This window comes from Lampetra fluviatilis, chromosome 1, assembly GCF_964198595.1.
Source record: "Lampetra fluviatilis chromosome 1, kcLamFluv1.1, whole genome shotgun sequence".
In the NCBI taxonomy this organism is placed as follows: domain Eukaryota; kingdom Metazoa; phylum Chordata; class Hyperoartia; order Petromyzontiformes; family Petromyzontidae; genus Lampetra; species Lampetra fluviatilis.
In genome coordinates this window covers 35,419,884-35,439,031 of record NC_136275.1, presented here as the reverse complement: position 1 = coordinate 35,439,031, position 19,148 = coordinate 35,419,884, and the positions used below count along the sequence as shown (strand labels likewise).

The 19,148-nt window shown below is 48.3% G+C and overlaps 2 protein-coding genes across 3 annotated transcripts; one reads left to right on the top strand and one right to left on the bottom strand.

The window, feature by feature from the left end:
• Positions 1 to 3,713: 3,713 nt before the first annotated feature.
• Positions 3,714 to 9,564, top strand: GPRC5B (G protein-coupled receptor class C group 5 member B). The gene is made up of 3 exons (XM_078878003.1): positions 3,714 to 5,079; positions 7,010 to 7,134; positions 8,704 to 9,564. Exons 1-3 carry the CDS (start codon positions 3,714 to 3,716, stop codon positions 8,779 to 8,781), a joined length of 1,569 nt encoding a protein of 522 aa, XP_078734129.1. The 3' UTR covers positions 8,782 to 9,564.
• On the bottom strand, positions 9,559 to 18,960 carry IQCK (IQ motif containing K). Of its 2 annotated transcripts, none has more exons than XM_078861455.1 (9): positions 18,883 to 18,960; positions 16,712 to 16,779; positions 15,592 to 15,691; positions 13,855 to 13,952; positions 13,248 to 13,300; positions 12,942 to 13,019; positions 12,370 to 12,454; positions 11,627 to 11,741; positions 9,559 to 10,156 (listed from the first exon to the last, which is right to left on the bottom strand). In XM_078861455.1, the coding sequence occupies exons 1-9, from the start codon at positions 18,911 to 18,913 to the stop codon at positions 10,071 to 10,073; spliced, it is 714 nt and encodes a 237-aa protein (XP_078717581.1). In that variant the 5' UTR covers positions 18,914 to 18,960; the 3' UTR covers positions 9,559 to 10,070. The 2 variants fall into 2 exon arrangements, with proteins under 2 accessions (XP_078717581.1, XP_078717589.1); XM_078861463.1 differs by having other exon boundaries at positions 9,559 to 10,153.
• Positions 18,961 to 19,148: the final 188 nt, after the last annotated feature.

Below are 19,148 nucleotides of genomic sequence, written 5' to 3'. Positions count from 1 at the left end.
GGTTAATGGGTGTGTATGTAATGGGGGTGGGGCGGGGGGGTTGATGGGTGTGTATGTAATGGGGGGGTGGGGGCGGGGGGGTTGATGGGTGTGTATGTAATGGGGGGTGGGGGCGGGGGGGTTGATGGGTGTGTATGTAATGGGGGGTGGGGGCGGGGGGGTTGATGGGTGTGTATGTAATGGGGGGTGGGGGCGGGGGGGTTGATGGGTGTGTATGTAATGGGGGGGGGGGTTGGGGCGGGAGGGTTGATGGGTGTGTATGTTAAGGAGGGAGGGGGTGGGTGCGAAGGGGGTGGGTTGCGAGGACCGGTTCGGATATCACTTGCAACTGATGTGGAGGCGTGGCCGGGATTCGAATGCAGGTGGATGGGTTTATAGTACAGTAGTGGCACTAACCCCTGCACCACCGCTCCCCCTCCCCCCGGCTCTTCTGTAAAAGTGTGAGCATTATATTTCATACCGTTCATAATTCGATACGTAATGCCAAATAATCCTCACATTTCCACACCGTGAAATATTTGGCTCTATCTCTGAGTGGCCTTCTATTTAGACACGTCTAGACGCAAACAACACGCACTTTTATATCTATATATATCAACCAAAACAAACCCATACAATTGGAGCTTCATTTGCCAGTAAAAAATATGATAATTGTTTTTTTACCCTTTTATCTGGCAACAAAACTGACACCTTTTTTACAAGGAGTCATGTTTGCATAGACCACAATACCTGCAGTCATAATGCAAACAAAAAACATAACTCTGATAATGTATGCACTGTCCTTGACGTTGATTGGTGCACACCCGAGACAGCTTTCCTTAGAGCCTAGTCTCACATGGTGTTGGACCAGATGACGCCAAAAGGCGTACAACTCAAAGACTTCAAGGACAATGCATACATTATCAGAGTTATTTTTTTTGTTTGCATTATGACTGCAGGTATTGTGGTCTATGCAAACATGACTCCTTGTAAAAAAGGTGTCAGTTTTGTTGCCAGATAAAAGGGTAAAAAAACAATTATCAAACCCATACAATTGAACAAAAACAAAATAACACCGTGGAATTCTCTATCCATCATCTATCCACTGCTGGATGAAGGCCTCGCTCCCTTCTCTCGTGGTCATTGCGATGTGACGATCGATCGAGCAGCACCACACCGCGAAACGAGCCGATTGCAATCTTACTGGTAGGAACCTCCTGGTTACACCAGCCCACAGGGGATTATTTTGTCCGTCCGTCCGTCGTGCAGGGAGGGGCTGGGTGGGGAGGGCGGGGCTGGGTGGGGAGGGGAGGGTGGGGAGGGACTGGGTGGGGAGGGTGGGGAGGGGCTGGGTGAGCAGGGGCTGGGTGGGGAGGGTGGGGCTGGGTGGGGGGGGGACTGGTCACCCCGTGGTGCCCGTATAAAACTCAACGTTTAACCTACTCACGCCGGCTTGTGCCCGCCCTCACAGTCGGGCATATTTGCGGAATACACCACTCCGCCGTTGACCCTGGACATTGACCGAGCAACCCAACGTTCCTACCAGCTCCCTCCGCAGGAATGTGTTTTAATCTCCGCTGCGGATGTCCTCTCGGGCATGATTTCATCCTTCGTCATTATCGAATAAATAATAGTCACGATCATAATCATCATCCTATAAATCGTCTTCATCATAATCATTATAATCAAAATCAGCATAATAATTTAATAAAGACTCATCACCACCAACAGCATCAGCCAATAATTATCACTATCATCATGTTCAAAATCATTATCATCATTTAATAATCATGATCAAAACCATCATTATAATAGAATTATTATAATTTGAATCATCATGATCATCCTATCTGTCATATTATATTACAACGTTTTGCTGGCTGGCTGGAGGGAGGGGCGAACGGACGGACGGTCACATCCAAAGGACGCGCGCGTTGTCAGCCATCATTTAAAACTTGTATCATCACCACCACTGAATAAAATCAGTCACCGCGTGGTGGCGTAGAGAGGAAATCTGCGTCAATGTCCAACTCCATGCGTCTGCTGCCACCTCCTGATGGCACTGACGATGCCGCTTCGCGCGTCTGTCAGTGGACACACAAGGGGCCAACGCAGTGCTGAAGGTGATAGCGTGAACAGATCGATGATGATCATGATGATGATGATGCCACCTCTTGATTGATGGATTGTTGTTTGATGATGATCATGGAGGAGGGAGGGGGGGAAATGAGGGAGGGGGGGGAAAGGAGGGAGGGGGGAAAAGGAGGGAGGGGGTAGGAGGGAGGGGGGAGGGGTAGGAGGGAGGGGGGAGGGGTAGGGGGGAGGAGGGAGGGGGGAGGAGGGAGGGGGTGAGGAGGGAGGGGGTGGGAGTAGGAGGGAGAAGGTAGGAGGGGGGCTTCATCGTTACCTGCGTGATGATTATAATCCAACACGTCTGCGCCAATTAACGGACGCGGGTGAATTCCTCCACTCACCGGCGATCAGCCACTCGCCCTGCGGTGCCTGCCAGGCAATCACCACGGCCACGTGCTCCTTAATTAAATTGCCTTCACAGCTTCAACAAGGAGCGAGAGAGCGCCACGTGCCCAATGCTTCGCCGGCTCACTCAGAAACTATTTACGAGTCTCTATTCACGAACGGGAAAGAAACTCCGAGTTCGCGTTAGCGTCTTGATTTGCATGAAAAGAGTTGTTTTCATTTTCCGTTCTCAGGTAGCGTTGACTTAGAAGACATTAAGCACCTACTATATATAAGGCTAAGCAAGCAGTTTTATTATTGACGAATGTCGATTTAAAGCTTTCGTGACTGCAGGGATTCATCTTCTTGGTTATGTCGGTAAAGTCACGTAGACGTGACTTTACCGAAAGAACCAAGAAGATTGACGAATGTGTTGACTTTGTTGTTGTTAATTGTGCTTGTGCACCACAAACCAACGCAGCAGAAGCATCGCCCCAATTATTAGTTAAATCGCGGAATGTTATTTATATATTAATACAATAAACAATTTTCCAGGTACAAAATAATGCATCGTTGTTGTGTCGAATATAAGTGATGTCATGTATTTATCCTAAAAACATGCTTTCATCTTGTTTATTTGTTCACAATATTAATAACTCGAGCGACAACTTTGGAGTTTTACATCATGACCACAGAAACCGTATCCCCAATATCAATAACAACGCAAATATTATTAAGATTAAAATTATATCCGGAATGCAGAATCCTGATTTTTAAAACATTCCTGAATACCTGGCGACATTACGGGGCATGCAATGATGCATCGTCGATTAAAATGAACGTGCAATTAATTAACATAATGAAAAACTGCATACAGCATTAGCGTATGCTAGAAAACACGATACAAAACGATACGAAGAAGAAGTAGAACAACAACAAAAGCGATACCAATGAGACGGTCAAAATTGAGACAATGCAATCCAAGTAATTTAATCGATTCTTCAATACGATTGAGCGACCGTGAATCGTGACTAATTCGTGTGCGAATGGATCCTTCGACTGTGTGTCCAGACACACAACAACCCAGTTCCCCGGCCCTACCGAGAACGATCACACGCGTCCGAGTGCCCGCCCGATCGCTACCCTCACCGCCGTCATCCAGCAGTCGACTGACACAAAAAAAACACAAAAGGAAGCTGGAAACGAATCGTTAGCATTGTCTACGATTCGTGCGTATAATATCCGTGTCATTGTCGATTGTTTAGACGGCGCGCACAATGCGCCCTGTGGCACCGCCACCACCGCTGCTGCTGCGTCTTCTTCTTCCCGTGGCGTCTCTGCTGTGCGCGCACGCCCGCGCCGCGGACTCTGCGCCCTTACCGGGTAATCGAACCCGGCTACCCGCAGCGACGGGGAGACCTCCACCAGCGTCTGGGTGCGCGGACGACCTCGCAGGCTCCTCGCCGCGTCTCCACGGCCTCCTCCGACTCGCGTGCGACCCCGACTCGGCGTGGAAATCCGCGATCGCCGTGTCCTCCGGAGTCGGAGTCGTCTTCTCGGCGGCGCTGCTCTGCGTGCAGACCAGCGCCGCTCTGTGCGGCTCCGAAGCCGCGCGGAGCTGCAGCCGGAGCCGTCGCCCCGTGCTCGCGCTCCAAGCGCTGTGCGCTCTCGCCTCGGTGGCGCTCTTCTCGCTCAGCATCGCCTCTTTGGCTCCCGCCGCGCGGCCGCTCTGCATCGCGAGGCGCTTTTTGCTCGGCTTGCTGTGCGCCCTGAGCGTCGGCTGCCTGCTCGCTCACGCGTGCGCTCTGCTGAGGCTGGCCGCGTCGCGTGGAACGCCGTCGCTCGACGCCGGAGGCGAACACCGCAGCAATCGCCGCAATGACATTCTTCACCACCACCACCACCACTACCCCAGTCGTCGTCGTCCATGCGGGACCGCGCGTCTCTGCGGAATAGCTTTGGCATTGGCCGCCGTGCAAGCTGCGCTGGGTACGCAGTGGGTGGTGTTGATGACCACGCCGACGACGCCGACGATGACGGGCGACCCCTGCGTGCACACGAATCGCTGGGACGTCGCCCTTCCTCTCTTCTACCCGCTCGCCCTCCTGATGGCCGCCGACGTCGCCTCTCTGCTGGCGCTGTGGCGCGTGGCGCGCGCCGCTCCTCGCCTGCCGCGCTGGTGCTTCACGCACGCGCGCCTCCTGTTCGCCACGGCGGCGCTGTCCAGCGGCATGTGGCTCGCGTGGATCGCGCTCTACGAGAGGAGGGGAGCCACCGGGGGAGCCGTGGGAGCCGGGGCCACAGGGGCCACAGGGGCCGCCGGGGTCGCGACGCGCCGCGCTGAGCGATGGGGCCGCGCCGCCACCGCCGCAGCGCCCGCGTGCCAGGCGGCGGCTCTGCTCGTGCTCTACCTGTGGCCGAGTACCCTGGCCTTGCTGTCCAGCAGGAGGAAGGGCGTCGGCTCGGTGGTCGGGGATGATGGTGGTGGTGCTTCTGGTGGTGGTGATGATGATGGGGTCCGGTCTAGGGGAGGGAATCCAGGAGGAGTGCCGCTACCGCCTCCACCACCACCACCACCACCGCCGCCGCCTCCTCCGACGCCGATGGGAACTCAGCTTGTCCGCGGCTCCAGCCAGTGTCCAGGTGAGACGGGGGGGGGGCTCGCTTCGTGCGGTGTGGCTCACCACGTGGGGGGAGCAATCGTAACTTTACCCGGTGAGGTGTGACTTAGCTGGTGGGGATCGGACTCAAACTGGGGAGAGAGATTTTGTTTTTACTCCCAGGTGTGATCTTACTCGCCCGGTGAAACTGTGGCTCGCTTTGGTGAGGTCACCGGGTGAGGACTCGACTCTCAGCCTGGTGAGTTGTCTAACACGCAATTAACGTACCGATAAAAATCTAAAATCATTCATTAATTATTGCATTGACGTATTAATTGCCTCCCAGGTAAACCTCTGCATAACGCGTATATTCGATCCTAACCCGGTGCACGCGGTTAGCTGGACGATGTCTTCATCAATGAAAGCATCAATCGATCGAGGCGGCATGGATGTTTTGTTTTCAGGGTGCGTCGCCTCTGTCTCCCTGCACCGCCCTCTCCCCACTAACAACAACGGTAGATTCCTAAGCAGCGGTAGCCATAGCTGTCAAACCCACTATCAGACCAATTCAAACCTTATTGATCACCCCGTGCCCTTCTAAATCTCAACGTTCATCCTACAAAGTCCCATCACAAGGGAGAAACGCAAATGGTCAATCACCACGAGTACACTCACCACTACTCACCACTAGTATACCCAGCAACTACATACCTGGAAGTCCGTCATCAGTGCCCTACCTTATTACAGACCATTTCAGACCTTATTGATCACCCCGTGCCCTTAAAAACCTCAACGTCTATCCGACAAAGTCCCATCACAAGGAAGAAACACAAAAGATAACCATTCGTTTTACTCAATTTCCCTGTACAAGAATACGGGTACACCGTATGGGTTGATGACCGGTACGGGTAACAACAGCAGCAGCAGCAGCAATACCTGCAGCAGCCAAAATATCAGTCGCATCTTCATCCGTTTCAACGGCTGTATCATCAACGGCAGCAGCGTCACGGATTTCTCCTTTTACATATTAGTGCAATAGTCACCCTACAGTTGATTTATGCTCGTGTAACGTAATTGCAATTCACGTGTTTTTTTAATTATCGGTCTAGAAGTAATTTTGATGATTTTAGACGTGACGCTGCAAGGAGTTCATCGTTTAACATCGAGTTCTATCTTCGTGTAACAATTTCGAGTATTCGCGTGGCACGTTTGTTTTTTGTTGTTGCAGCATTTATTGTTTACTTTCTGTGCTGTAGTTTGTTTAAACTTTCGTCATTTTGGTGACCAGACGGTCACCCTTGACAATGAGACTCATTCCGGTCTCTTGTTGTATATCCCCTGGCTAAACACATCGAATTAGACACGCAACAACAGCAATGAAATCGTTCCAACAGCGATCATTCGAACAGCAGAGTCAACGGCAATAGCAGCAGTGCAGTCGGACTCAACAGCAGGAGAACAGCAGCGGTTTCAATTAAAGTCGCAGCAGCAGTAACATCCCCAGTCCCCGCGTCTCTCTCTCTCTGCTTCCTCTCTCATGCAGCCAGCTATGGCTACAGGGGTTGGTGGTACATGTTGTTTGTCGCTTATTGTGAAATTTCGGTCACAGTTCCTATGATTTACTGTTACATTGCTTATGGCTTTATTTTGGTGATTTCGAAAAGTTTTTTTTGGTTTGGCCATGTTTGTTTGTTGTAGTACGGAGTTAGACTGATGGCTTTAATCTAAGTTGTGTTGTGATGTTGTTTGACTTGCATCCCACTGGGATTTTTGCACACAGCGTTGGTGTACGGTGCTTTTTCTGGAAGACTTTGCAGTTTTTTCCTGGATTTTTCTGTTTGTGCATAGTCACTTTAAGATGTTTTCTTGTTCTTGTCCATGTTTTTGTTTTTTGTTTGTTGCGGTTGCACCCGATTCAAGAGCCGAATGGCTCACAGAGCTATACCAAATAAATGAAACAAACTCTCCCGCAGGCCTCGTTCCCAGCACCGCGGCAGGTGTGGGCGGTCAGCTGCAGCAGACCTTCGCCCGGGGGCGAACCCACGTGTGTGGAGTCGAGGTCCGGAGCAGGGATAATGCTGTGAACAGCTTCATCCCGGTATGGATTCGCACGATACTCGGCCGTATCAGCAAAGGGTTTCTGTCTTGCATTGCGGTACTTAACTACGGCCCGAACAGTCCGAAACGCTCTTCTGGGAATTCCGGAATTATATATGGGACGCCATATCCATTGTCCAGATAATTGTTATCATCCTATTTCTAGCATAATAGGAATACGTGTAGTGTACACTAATATACGATTACCGTTGTACCCTGTACTCGCGTGACAGAGCCTTGCGACTATAATCCCTGCTCCAAGCCAGCCCGCTTGACAGCGTTCCAGTAAATGTGGATGAGAAATGTATCCATGCTTGCATAACTACCACGGCTTCATTTCAGCCGGGTCGGTGATGTAGCAAATGCTGGCACTCGGCATACCACATCCACTGTACCTCTCGCTATGGCTCTACCAGCGGTGTGCAGTGAGAAATGTATATATACAATGCCAAAATCATATCACAACATGCAATACTGTATATACACAAACCTCTTGGTCAATCCACTGCTGGCTAAGGGCCTCTCCACGCCGAGCGGGTCGTGGTACAGTTATTTGACCATACCTGGCCACGCTGGTCGGTGCAAATTGGCGAAAGTTGGGGTCGTAGACGGAGTACGACGCATCAATGGGTTTAGTTTGCCGTCGGTTTAGTCGAAGGGGAATGAAACGCAGAACAGAACCCAGGACCTCGGCGATGCCAACCCTGCGCTGTCCCTTGAGCCCCCCCCCCCACCCCGGTCGCTTCCCAAAACACGTTTTAACCTCCCCTTGCATACCAGTCTGATTGGCGCCTATGCATTGTCGTGTGAATGCATTCGAACTGTTCGTCTGCACGTGTGTGTATAGTCAAATCCCATAACAAAATAGGCTCCCTGAGTATTTTTTTCCAGCTTGTTTTTTTTTATGAACTGCTGCACAAAATCAACAATTTAGTGTTGAAACTTGCTGGTAGGAAGGGAGCTCGTTTGGCAGACTTTGCCAGGATGGGGGGGGGGGAGGTATTTGGAAGGCAGTTCGCTTGGGGGGGTGCGCCAGAGGATGGCTACTGCCCAGAGGTGTGGACTCGAGTCATGTGACTTGGACTCGAGTCAGACTCGAGTCATGAATTTGATGACTTGCGACTCGACTTGGACTTGCATAACAATGACTTTGTCCCACCTATGAGATGTGGACTCGAGTCATGTGACTTGGACTCGAGTCAGACTCGAGTCATGAATTTGATGACTTGCGACTCGACTTGGACTTGCATAACAATGACTTTGTCCCACCTATGAGATGTGGACTCGAGTCATGTGACTTGGACTCGAGTCAGACTCGAGTCATGAATTTGATGACTTGCGACTCGACTTGGACTTGCATAACAATGACTTTGTCCCACCTATAAGATGTGGACTCGAGTCATGTGACTTGGACTCGAGTCAGACTCGAGTCATGAATTTGATGACTTGCGACTCGACTTGGACTTGCATAACAATGACTTTGTCCCACCTCTGCTACTGCCGCACGCTGCGTCGGCACTCTTCCACAGTGGATCTGCTGCTTTTGCCGCCGCCTCTGCTGTTGTTGCAGACACCATCTGCCCATCTTCCCAGCCCAGGTGACCTGACCTCCGTTTGGCTGGAGGCTCCGGGCGTCGCCAGAAATTGAGGGCCCCACCACTGTTCGAATTGGCCGCGCGGCTATGTTTTGTGTGCGCGTGTTACGTGTGTGGTACTGGACACGCAGCCCCCGCAAGTGCCGTGCCAGTCCTAACGGGTGCTCGCTAACGACACTTGCACTGACCAGGTTGTTAAAGGCAATACAAACGTGTACACTAATACATGGATTCGCACATTGGTGAGGTGGGTGCTTGGGAAGACAACATTTAACGAATATCACAAGGAAGTTGGTAATTATATAAGGTTGCTAAAAGGTTCATCACGACAATATGCCATGAGTTAAGCTTGCTACTCATTGTCTCTGCCCCCAGTTCTGCGAACACTGTGTTCACTTGCTAATGATGTTCACTTTACTCGTAGGGCCAGATGTACTTCTCTATGGGACGGCAAATATACGTAGCAAAAAGGGGACATTCGCCTTCACACGCTCATTCTTTGCACCAAGGGCCACAGTGTAGGCAGTTTGGTGTTGTACGTCAGAGTGCGCATCCCTGCCGATCAACTAAACTTACCCGCTGCGAGGTGCATGACCCTGCGCGAGTCAACGGCTAGATGCTGAGACGAGAGCTAGACTTCCCACCAAACTGGACATGCAACGTTGCACCCTTTGCTTGCCCATAATAGTTTAACGTCCGTCCGGCCAGTAGCAGTTGCACACCGATCGATATTGTGCCAGGCGATGTTCACCCTTGCATCGTCATGCTATATTAAAACCAATAAAATGTGCTGAACGCAAAGTCCATTATAGTGTTAATTGGTAGCTGATTTTTATTTTTTTAAATACACTTCAGTTTATTGCTGCCTCGCGGTATTAGCAATTGCTCATTATTTTCCCAGGAAAACGTCACCCGAGTCTCGAGACTTCTAAGTGTATTATTACATCGCGGGTCCTCGCCGTTTGAATAAGCAAGCATCAATTTGCACGGCCGTCCGCGTGTTTGCACAGTCAAATCCCGTAACAAAAGAGAGGCTTCGTTAATGGCCTGGCTTTATCGGCTCGTGTTTTTAGCTGCAGCTGTGGCTGCTGCGACTCTCGCTCCAAGCCTGACACAGTATTATGCCCCCATGCGTTTAGTAGAACGCATCCGAAAGGATATTCACAGAGGAGATGGAGCGATTTCTTTTTTCAAATAAGCTCATGTGCCGGTGCTAGGTGGATTACTACATTGCAAAATTAGGAGAGATGGTCGGCTTCATGGAGAGCCCTCAATCCAGCGACGGAGGGACCATGGCTGATGACGAGCCGGCTGACCACAGCGGCAACCGGTGTGCTGAGCATCACAGCAAGGGGGTGTTGAGCGGCGATGGGCTGATGACGTTGATGAAGACTCCGGCGTCAAGTTCACTCGGGGTTTGAGCACCTTCTGCCACCATCGTTCCCAATAAAACAACAGAAGCGTAGGATGAGGAGCGAGAGGAGGTTGCGATGTGTGTTGTCATACCCGGGCACACGTGTGAGTTCATGGGTAAGAGTTGAAATTGGCACTTCGGAGGTAAAAATATTTGCTACTGATTTATTAATGAGAAACAATAGAGTAGTGTGAATTAAAGGACGTATTTGTAAATGTCGCCGTTGTATATATTAATGACGTTATATCGTTACTATTACGCAGAAAATTGTACGGTAATGCGATTATAAGAACAATGCGGGCACATTAGACGCGGTGATGAAATTTCCCTCTGTATTGCATGAGCTTTGTGTAAAAACGTTTACAAATTATAACGTCAAGGATACTGGAGTATAACTTTTATCCCCATGAAGTAATTACAATAACGTTGACATGACCACATGTTATTAAATGTGTCCTTTTACACTTAAGATTTCAACATATGCCTGGCTGGGATGAAGCTTTCTCATTAACGGCCCTGAAGTTTCTCTGAGCAAAAGGCGCCACTGACTGCACATCTCTCTTCCACACTGACCTCGTAACGTCGCGAATGTTTCCGAGAGCGGCGCCAGCTATAAGCGTGTGCAGCCCCCTTCCCAAAGAGGAGCCAAGTGGCCCGCTTGTTTCTAGCTTCGCCCGGCACCGTGGAAAGGTCCGGGCCAAAGCCGCTTGCCCATTGCCAAGAACCGGATAAGTGATCGTGAGAAAGTGACACGATGCGTTCTCTGTCCTGCGACCAATTATTCGGTGGTGATACTGCGCAGGCCAGCACCAACATAACAAAACCCAACGCACCCGTTGACAACGCTGCCCCGAAACGAAAAAACATGCAACAGGTGACGAAATCCTCCTTTGAACCTTCTTCATGGCCCTTCTCCTTTGCCCATAGTTGATGTGCTATGAAGGACATTGGATGATGTGCAATGAAGAAAGGAAATATCCCAAGGCTGTCGCCTGTTGATTTTTTTTCTTTGACGCAGTGTTGTCGCTGATGGGTGTGTTGGGCATTTTTCTGTTTGAGACGGGTTGATATTCAGAAGAGAGGAACGAAGCTCGTGGGTGGTTGTTGTGGTGGGGGAGGTTGGGGCAGTGGGGGGGGAGGGATATGATGACGCACATCGGTCGTACCCGCTGGGCTCGCGGCTGGCCCAGAAGTCGGCCACTCTGAGACGAGAGCTGCACTTCCCACCAAACTGGACATGCAACGTGCACCCCTTGTTTTCCCGCAATATTTTAACGTTCTGTCCGGCTAGTAGTTCCAAACCGATCGATGTTGTGCCATGCGATGGCCCTCCTCCATAGCACAAACTATGGGCAATGATCGGCAGGGATGGATTGTGACGCACAACACCAAACCGCCCACACTGTGGCCCTTGGTGAAGAGAATGAGCGTGTGAAGGCGAATGTCCATTTTTGTTTGTCCGACACGATGCACACCGGCCGTACCGCTGGGCTCGCGGCTGGCCCAAAAGTCGGCCACCCTGAGGCGGATGTCGCGGCTCTCCTCGCGGAGCTCCCGCTGCCACTGCCTCAGCTCCTGCACCTCGGGCTCGCGACGAACCTCGTCATTTACCGCAACAGTGGAGAATCGGACATTATTATCAAAAACAAGGGGTGGCAAAACTCCCTGAAAATGCAAAGCAGTGGAGCAAAATGTTATCTTCATGACCGAGAGCAACAGGACACGTATGGGCATGTGGGGTCGTCACAACGGGTGGTCACGCGGCTAGTTCGCTCGCACTCGTTGACTGTGGAGTTCTGAATTTAGAATTATGTGGCAGTGCCCTGGGAGTAAATGTGGCTAGATTCACGATCAGGGTGCGTACCCCGGGCCGCACCTCTCCATGCTTGTACGCCTTTCGGCTAATGTTCTGTTTCCTCTGTCAACTGTCCGCATGTTTCCAGTCCATGTGTCGACGTGGGTAATATGCACAAATCTAGGAAGTTGGCAAGTATCAGAATTTAAACTAACCCTAAGCAATATATTTAAATTCCTCGAAGGATTTGTTTTTTTATGTATGTCACATTTAAACGGTTAAACAACTTGCACAGTACTATAGAGGCTATCGAAAGTGGTTGGCAAGATAAAAAAGCAAACCGAGAAAGAATTAACCGAAACCACAATACAAAAATGCATTCCTTTAAAGCCACGGGGTAATGTATTGGTGGAAAAGGAATGGGATGCTCACCAGATAGCCCCTGTAAAAGGCTTGTATGATGATGGCAGCTTGCTCCTCTGTGAGCAGCAGGGATAGTGGCAGTGGCGGCCTCGGACTAGCGAGCCAACACAAAACAGGTGGGGGGGGGGCAACATTTTGTACCCGATGTCATCGTTTATACAGATAGGAACAACAGTTCCACACTGCCCACCAGGGACTATTTATCTGTCGTGCATAGCCCCTCCCAAACATGTACGCTCCCGGATTGGTTGAAGTGTGTCACGTGACTGCGAGCTTTCTGTCGTGCACGAATGCGCTGTCCAACCAAGTTCCTACCCAGAGCCGGCCCAGCCACTAAGCGACCCTTGCAATTGCAAAGGGCCCCGTGGCCAGCAGAGGGCCCCCTAGAGTCACTGCTAGCTAGTGGGTGAAAAAAATCATACATCAAAGGGGCCTCCAACCAAATTTTGCTTAGGGCCCCCAAAGGTCTAGGGCCGGTTCTGTTCCTACCCACTCCGAAGGAACGTTTATGTCGCCGCGTGGGCCAGAGCGATGTGCGTGGGAGGAGGTGGGAAGCACCCCCCACCCCCCCCCGTACTTACTGATCCCTCAGCCACTCCTTGACGAAGGGAATTTCCAGGACTTCTGTCCGCTGCTCTTGACACCTCGCAGGGTTTTTGCTGCGTGGAGAAAATCACTTGTTTCGACCAATATTCGCTCGATTATACAGACGTAATGATTTGCATCGTCTGCGACTTCACGAATTGTCGTGATTTGTGTGTGGAAGACCTAAAGCATACAATACTATTTGAACTTGTGATGCAGGTGGAATGTTAGTCGTAAAACGAACTTGATTTAAAAGCACTGCACGTTTAGAGTTGCAGAGTGAAAGTACAACAATTTCTCACTTGTATAACCACTCTGCAAGGAAGTCACAAGGGAAGAACTTTGTCTTTTTTCTCTGTAAAACAAAGAATAGTACATTTATATTAATAAATAACAATATACACTTCTTGATGCCTATCATGGTGGGACATGCATCAAATCCGGTGCTTTTGAAGGAAGAGTTGGTGGATCAAATTGACTCGTAAAACTCTCAAGCTTGCAATCGATTGGGTTTGTGAACTCATCTGAGTATCATATCCTCGCCATCACCAAATCTGCGCTGATCGATGCGGTGAAATATGGTCAAATTATCATCGCGACCCACAAGGCGCAGGGAGGCCTTCGTCCAGAAGTGGATTGAAAAAAGGGCAGCATGTATATGTGCACAGTCCTGATAAGAGTGAGAAAAGGGGGTACAACTATAACACATGATAATGGCGGGGGGAGGGGGGGGCAGCCGACGTTATGTACCGGGCTCCAAATTTCTCCCGACGGGCCTGTATGTACATGCACGCATTTCAAGTATGCCATTCAACAAAACTCTCGTCGTCGTTAGGTTCCGATAACACAAAATCAACTTCATGACGACACTGAGGATGACACTTGCAGTGCCGATGATCCCAGCTGTACCTCAAAGCATCTGTGTAGCCGGGCCTGAGACAGCAACTCTGCGAGACCGGGTAGCAGCACCGGGAAAATAAAGTGTTCCAGGTACTCCCGAGGGCTGCCTGCCCAGACACACACCAGCAGTAAACAAGCCCGGGTCAAGTGAATGGGGGACGGGTGGACTAGAATCTTGATTTGAAGCTTTCGTGACTGCAGGAATTCATACTTTTTGGTTCTTTCGGTAAAGTCACGTAGGTATAAAATAGTGATTTCTTTTATTTTATACCTACGTGACTTTACCGAAAGAACCAAAGAGTATAGGTTGAATAAAGGTTATTTGTGCATATGGTTTAGTTTTTTTAAGACCGTCAACAGACCACTTGATTAATTATTATCACCCAGATAATATTATATCATAATCACTTTCCCATGCCTAACATGGCGGTGCACGCCTGCAAGCCAGTGCTTTGGGCACAGGGGATTGGTGGATCGAGTACATTTTGTGAAACTTCCAAACCTGTCAAGGATGCCAACTGGCCTGAAGATGGCAGTAGAGCAAATAAAACATTACGGTATTTGGTTGATATCGCGTTGGCAGTGGTGCACAAGCACCAATAAAAACTCAACACATTTGCCAATCACAGTGCCTTTTAAACGGGCAAATATATCACTGACGTGAATTCTTGAAACGGCCCTTCACAGCTCAACTGCAAGTGCTATGAAAGAGGGTCACTGCCAAAAACACTCGTGCACTGTGAAGGCTCAGTGTCTGAAACGTTGCCTATTATATACTTTTCCTTTCAAGTACAGCAAATGCGATCAGGGAGTGAATCGGTTATTTATTATTCCCAATTACCCACAAAATATAGTGTCCATTAGAAGACACTTCTCATGCCCCTATGGTTTTATTAGTTACAAAACAAACTGCTAAGACTGTACCACAAATTACCAATACACAGATCTGCATAGGTATTGAGCCCAAATTCGCAATGAAATGCTCTTCAAGTGTTTTAATAAATGCATGTGGCCATCCATTTGTATGTGTTTCTCTCTTTACAATTTGTTTGAACAGATAATTTCCCATACAAAATAGATGCTCCTTTACTAAACTGCCTTGTCAGCTTGTTCCTGCATTAAACCACGTGCAAATATTCCTGTGTACCAGGTGTCACTTTTCATCCTCTGAGAGTAAGCACACCTATTGATTTATTGAAATGTCATTACATTTGTAATTTGATTATAGTGTATTAAAATAATGAGTAATATGCCAAATTCAGCAAAAACAATTCCCCTTTACAAAATGTGTTTTTTTTTTTTCGGAGCATGATTTGATCTCAAGAGTGGCCAACACCATATCATGGATTGGTTTGTTGTGGTTGCTCCCTGGAGATACATTGTTGGATGATGGAATTACAATACATTTCAAATTATCATCATTCCATTATTGATTTACTGAACAATATTTATCCATCCTATAAAAAAAATAAGACTCTCACTGCTTCTGTACGGCATCTTGAAAATGCAGTTGCATGGAGACCCTGTACAAATCGACGTAATTAAATTGTCCCTTCTAGACATTTGTGAAACAAGAGCTTTACATCTCATCGGATTCCTCCAGTATGAATAAATAATTCTGACTGATATCCAAGCCTGGAAAACCTGAGGCAGAGTTGGTCGATTGCTCGCATTGAAACCGGTAATCGCATGAAGTTCAAAGGGCAAATTGAAATGCAGGGTTCGCAGCACCGTCCACAAGCGCACATGTTTTAGGGTCTGTTGGTGTTGGGGGGCTCCCTGGGAGAGAGGCGGGCGCCTCGGTAGAGCGGTCAGTGTATGGGCTCAAGGGCGAATAGTCCAAGTCCTGGAGGAACAGAATGCAGAGGCAAATCTTTAGCAAAATGTTGAGCAAATCAGAGTCATTAACCTTAACTTTCAGTACTGTTACACTGGGAGAGAAGGGTAGATTTTAATGATCGCTTAAACCTCTCACCTAATCTCCACACCAGCCCTTGTTACACGAAAGTACACCATTTCAGAGCAACAAATTTGACAAAACTGTTCATGTAAAACGACATTACAATTATTCACTTCTCCAAAGAGTTGAAAATGAGTCAATTTTACCCATTTTTGAGAATATTAATTAGTTTAACTCAAACAGTTTGACCAAAATGCTTTATAACATTTCCAGTTAATTAAGGTGTATTATTACTATTTGAAATAATGTAAACTGTTCACCAAAGCCAATTGATATTTTTTATTCTATATAGCAAACATACACACCTACTCACCCAACCGATTTAAGTTTAAACCCTATCACTGCATAACAATATTCAAAGCTAATCGTACGGGTTTATATCATTTTCTTTTTTTAAATACAATTTTTGGCTTGAAAATGTGGTGAGTGGATCGTTAAGTATGTCTGTGCTGCTGCTCAAAAGGAGCCAGCACACAGATTCACCCTTGTTGGCCATCATTCTATTTTTTGCATCTGGCAATATGTTCAAGAGCTAAATGCCCAATATCGAGGTCTGCTAGCCACGAAGGAGCACAGACAGTGGTTTGCTATATGGCCCAGAGTTTGAGTTGCATGGCCACAATCGCACTCCCCTGTGGCTTACGTCTTTAATTTTTCATTCGTAAAAGGGGGATGTGTGCATTCGCCTGTCATGGTCTGATGCAGTTGATGTTTACTGCAGTGTCTTCAAAGCCAGGAGGTTGTGGAGTTTGGGTCTCAAATGAGACGTTTATTTTGGGCTTCCGCAGTGTTCCATGGGCAAAATGGACGTCATCAATTTGGTGGTCATAATGAAGACGGTAATGATGGCTTAATAGTTATGGCTGACGAGGGCTGCAAAGTGGAAGGGAAAGTTAATGAAGCCACCTGCATGGAGTCACCGGCCAGCCGAGGGCTCCCATTTGTGCTCAAGGCTTCCTTGCTTTCCACAAACTCTGCAGAAAATGTTCACAGTCAGTATGCGTATTGTAAGCATTCACACAATCGCATTGGATAACGAAGGCTAGTAAGGAACGCAATGGGTCGGAGATGGAGCGATGATGTCAGTACATGTGCTCGGTGGAATTTTACAAAACAGGATCGTGAGAGGTGGTGGTGGCTTGGAGAGGTTATCCTCCAGCAGTGGATTGACCATGGCTGATGATAATGATGAACAGAGGCTACAAGACATTACATTGATAGTTAGGAGGAATGGAAATTTGACTAAATTGGTCACTTTGAGCAATGTTAGTAAAAACAATTAATTCAGGATTTCCCAAATTCCATTTCTAGCGATACACCACGGCAATTCTCTTAGAATTTACCAATGCATCTTTGTTCAAATACAAAAAAATCAAGTTGTTATACGCTGCTGCACACGCCTGGTGATAGCGAAATACATCACATGGTAAACACAACAGCTGCTATTGATTTCACATTTCGGCGTTGAAATCACCACATCGCTTGTGCCAGTCTAGGTGTCTGATCAACACAAACAAAATCCCCACCCCAAACTTTAGCAAGCTGTTGGATCAAGTGCTGTTCGCAAACACCTCAAAACTTGGAATAACTGACATGTACACACACATACAAAACAAGGCTTTTGCTTTAACTTTGCATCAGAGCTCTCTACGTCACGTGGGACATGTGTAACAACCATCAGGCGTGTACGGGGCGTATCGATGTATACAATGTACACAGAGTAATTGCTATATTAATGGCGAAGTTTGGTAACACGTACTCCTGCGCTGGCTCGCAAAGAAATTTAGTGGCGTCTGAAAGTCTTGAGTGGAACCTTCTGGCTATGTGTGCTTGCTGCATACATCTGTCAATCCACTGCTGGATTAAGACCACGTCGGTCGTGCCAGTTCTTAGACCATACTTCACCACGCTCGTCAATGCGGGTTGCTTTAGCCGGGGGTACCCAGGACCAATTCAGGCATCGTATTATTAGTTCTTTCGGTAAAGGCACGTAGAAGGGAAATAATAACATAATAGAAATAAAACATAATAAAATGAAATGTAATTTTTTTTTTATTTCCCTTCTACGTGACTTTACCGAAAGAACCAAGAATATGAATCCCTGCAGTCACGAAAGCTTTAAATCGAAATTTAATTCAGGCATCGTTCGCCACTGATGTTAGCGTCCCCTGTCAACCCCATTTGAGTGCCCTTACCTTATTACAGACACATTCAGACCTTATTGGTCACCCCCGTGCCCTTATAAATCGCAACGTTCATCCTACAAAGTTCCATCACAAGGGAGAAACACAAACACATGAGATGTGTTGTTGCCCTATTGAAACGGATGTACGCCGTATGGACCCAAACACTCAATTTCCCTGTACAAGAATACGGGGTAAACAGGATGGCTTGCCAGGTGTGCGTTAGTCGTGGCCAAGTATCAAACTCGAACTCTGGTAGCAAGGGGCTCGTAACGCACGCGGTGCGCTAACCACTGCGCCACCGCTCCACAGTGCAACAACACACAGGGTGCTTCAAAAACATGTTAACACTTATATGGAGATATCGTTTTAATGGAAAAGAACGGACAATGCACTGTAACGTGATGAAACAAATGCATGTTAATAGCTTCAAAACGTCTGCACTTGTTCGCCATCATTGTCAACACGTGCCTAGAATCTTCTCCAGTTGGTCTCCAGAGCACATTTCTTGTGGTATTGGTGCAAATTCTCAAAAGTGTTAACATTTTCTTAAGCACCCCTTGTAAACGCGTGGTTAGGCCAGGCATATCGTGCAGCAACACCCCTCGCTGTAGGCGAATAGCAACGCTAACAATTATCACAAAGTGTACAATTATATCGAAGGCGTCAAATGAACAAAGGCGAGACAACACCAACAAAAAAACCCCAAACAGGGCAGTCATTTTCTTGGTTCTTTCGGTTATTAATAAAATAATAAAGTAATAAAAATAACACATAAAAATATAATTTTTATTATTTTATTATTTCCCTTCTACCTGACTTCACCGAAAGAACCAAGAAGATGAATCCCTGCAGTCACGAAAGCTTTAAATCGAAATTTAGGGCAGTCAGTGCCTGCCACGATGAGGTCCCACAGAGTCGCCATGCTCCTTCCGCTCCAGGCCAAGCCACGTGACGCGCCCCGGGAGCCAATCCTGCGGAGCCGCGCATAGAGCGTTGCCAAGGTGACCGTTGACGGAAACAAGAAAGCTGTTGCTAGGGAAAGGGGGGGGAGGTCGCTAGGGGTGACGTCATCAGCCGCCACCCCCCTCGCCTCTCTCCCCCACACACCAGTTCGTCTCGGGGCCTAGTCACGTGATGCGTTTGAATTGCTAGCGCGA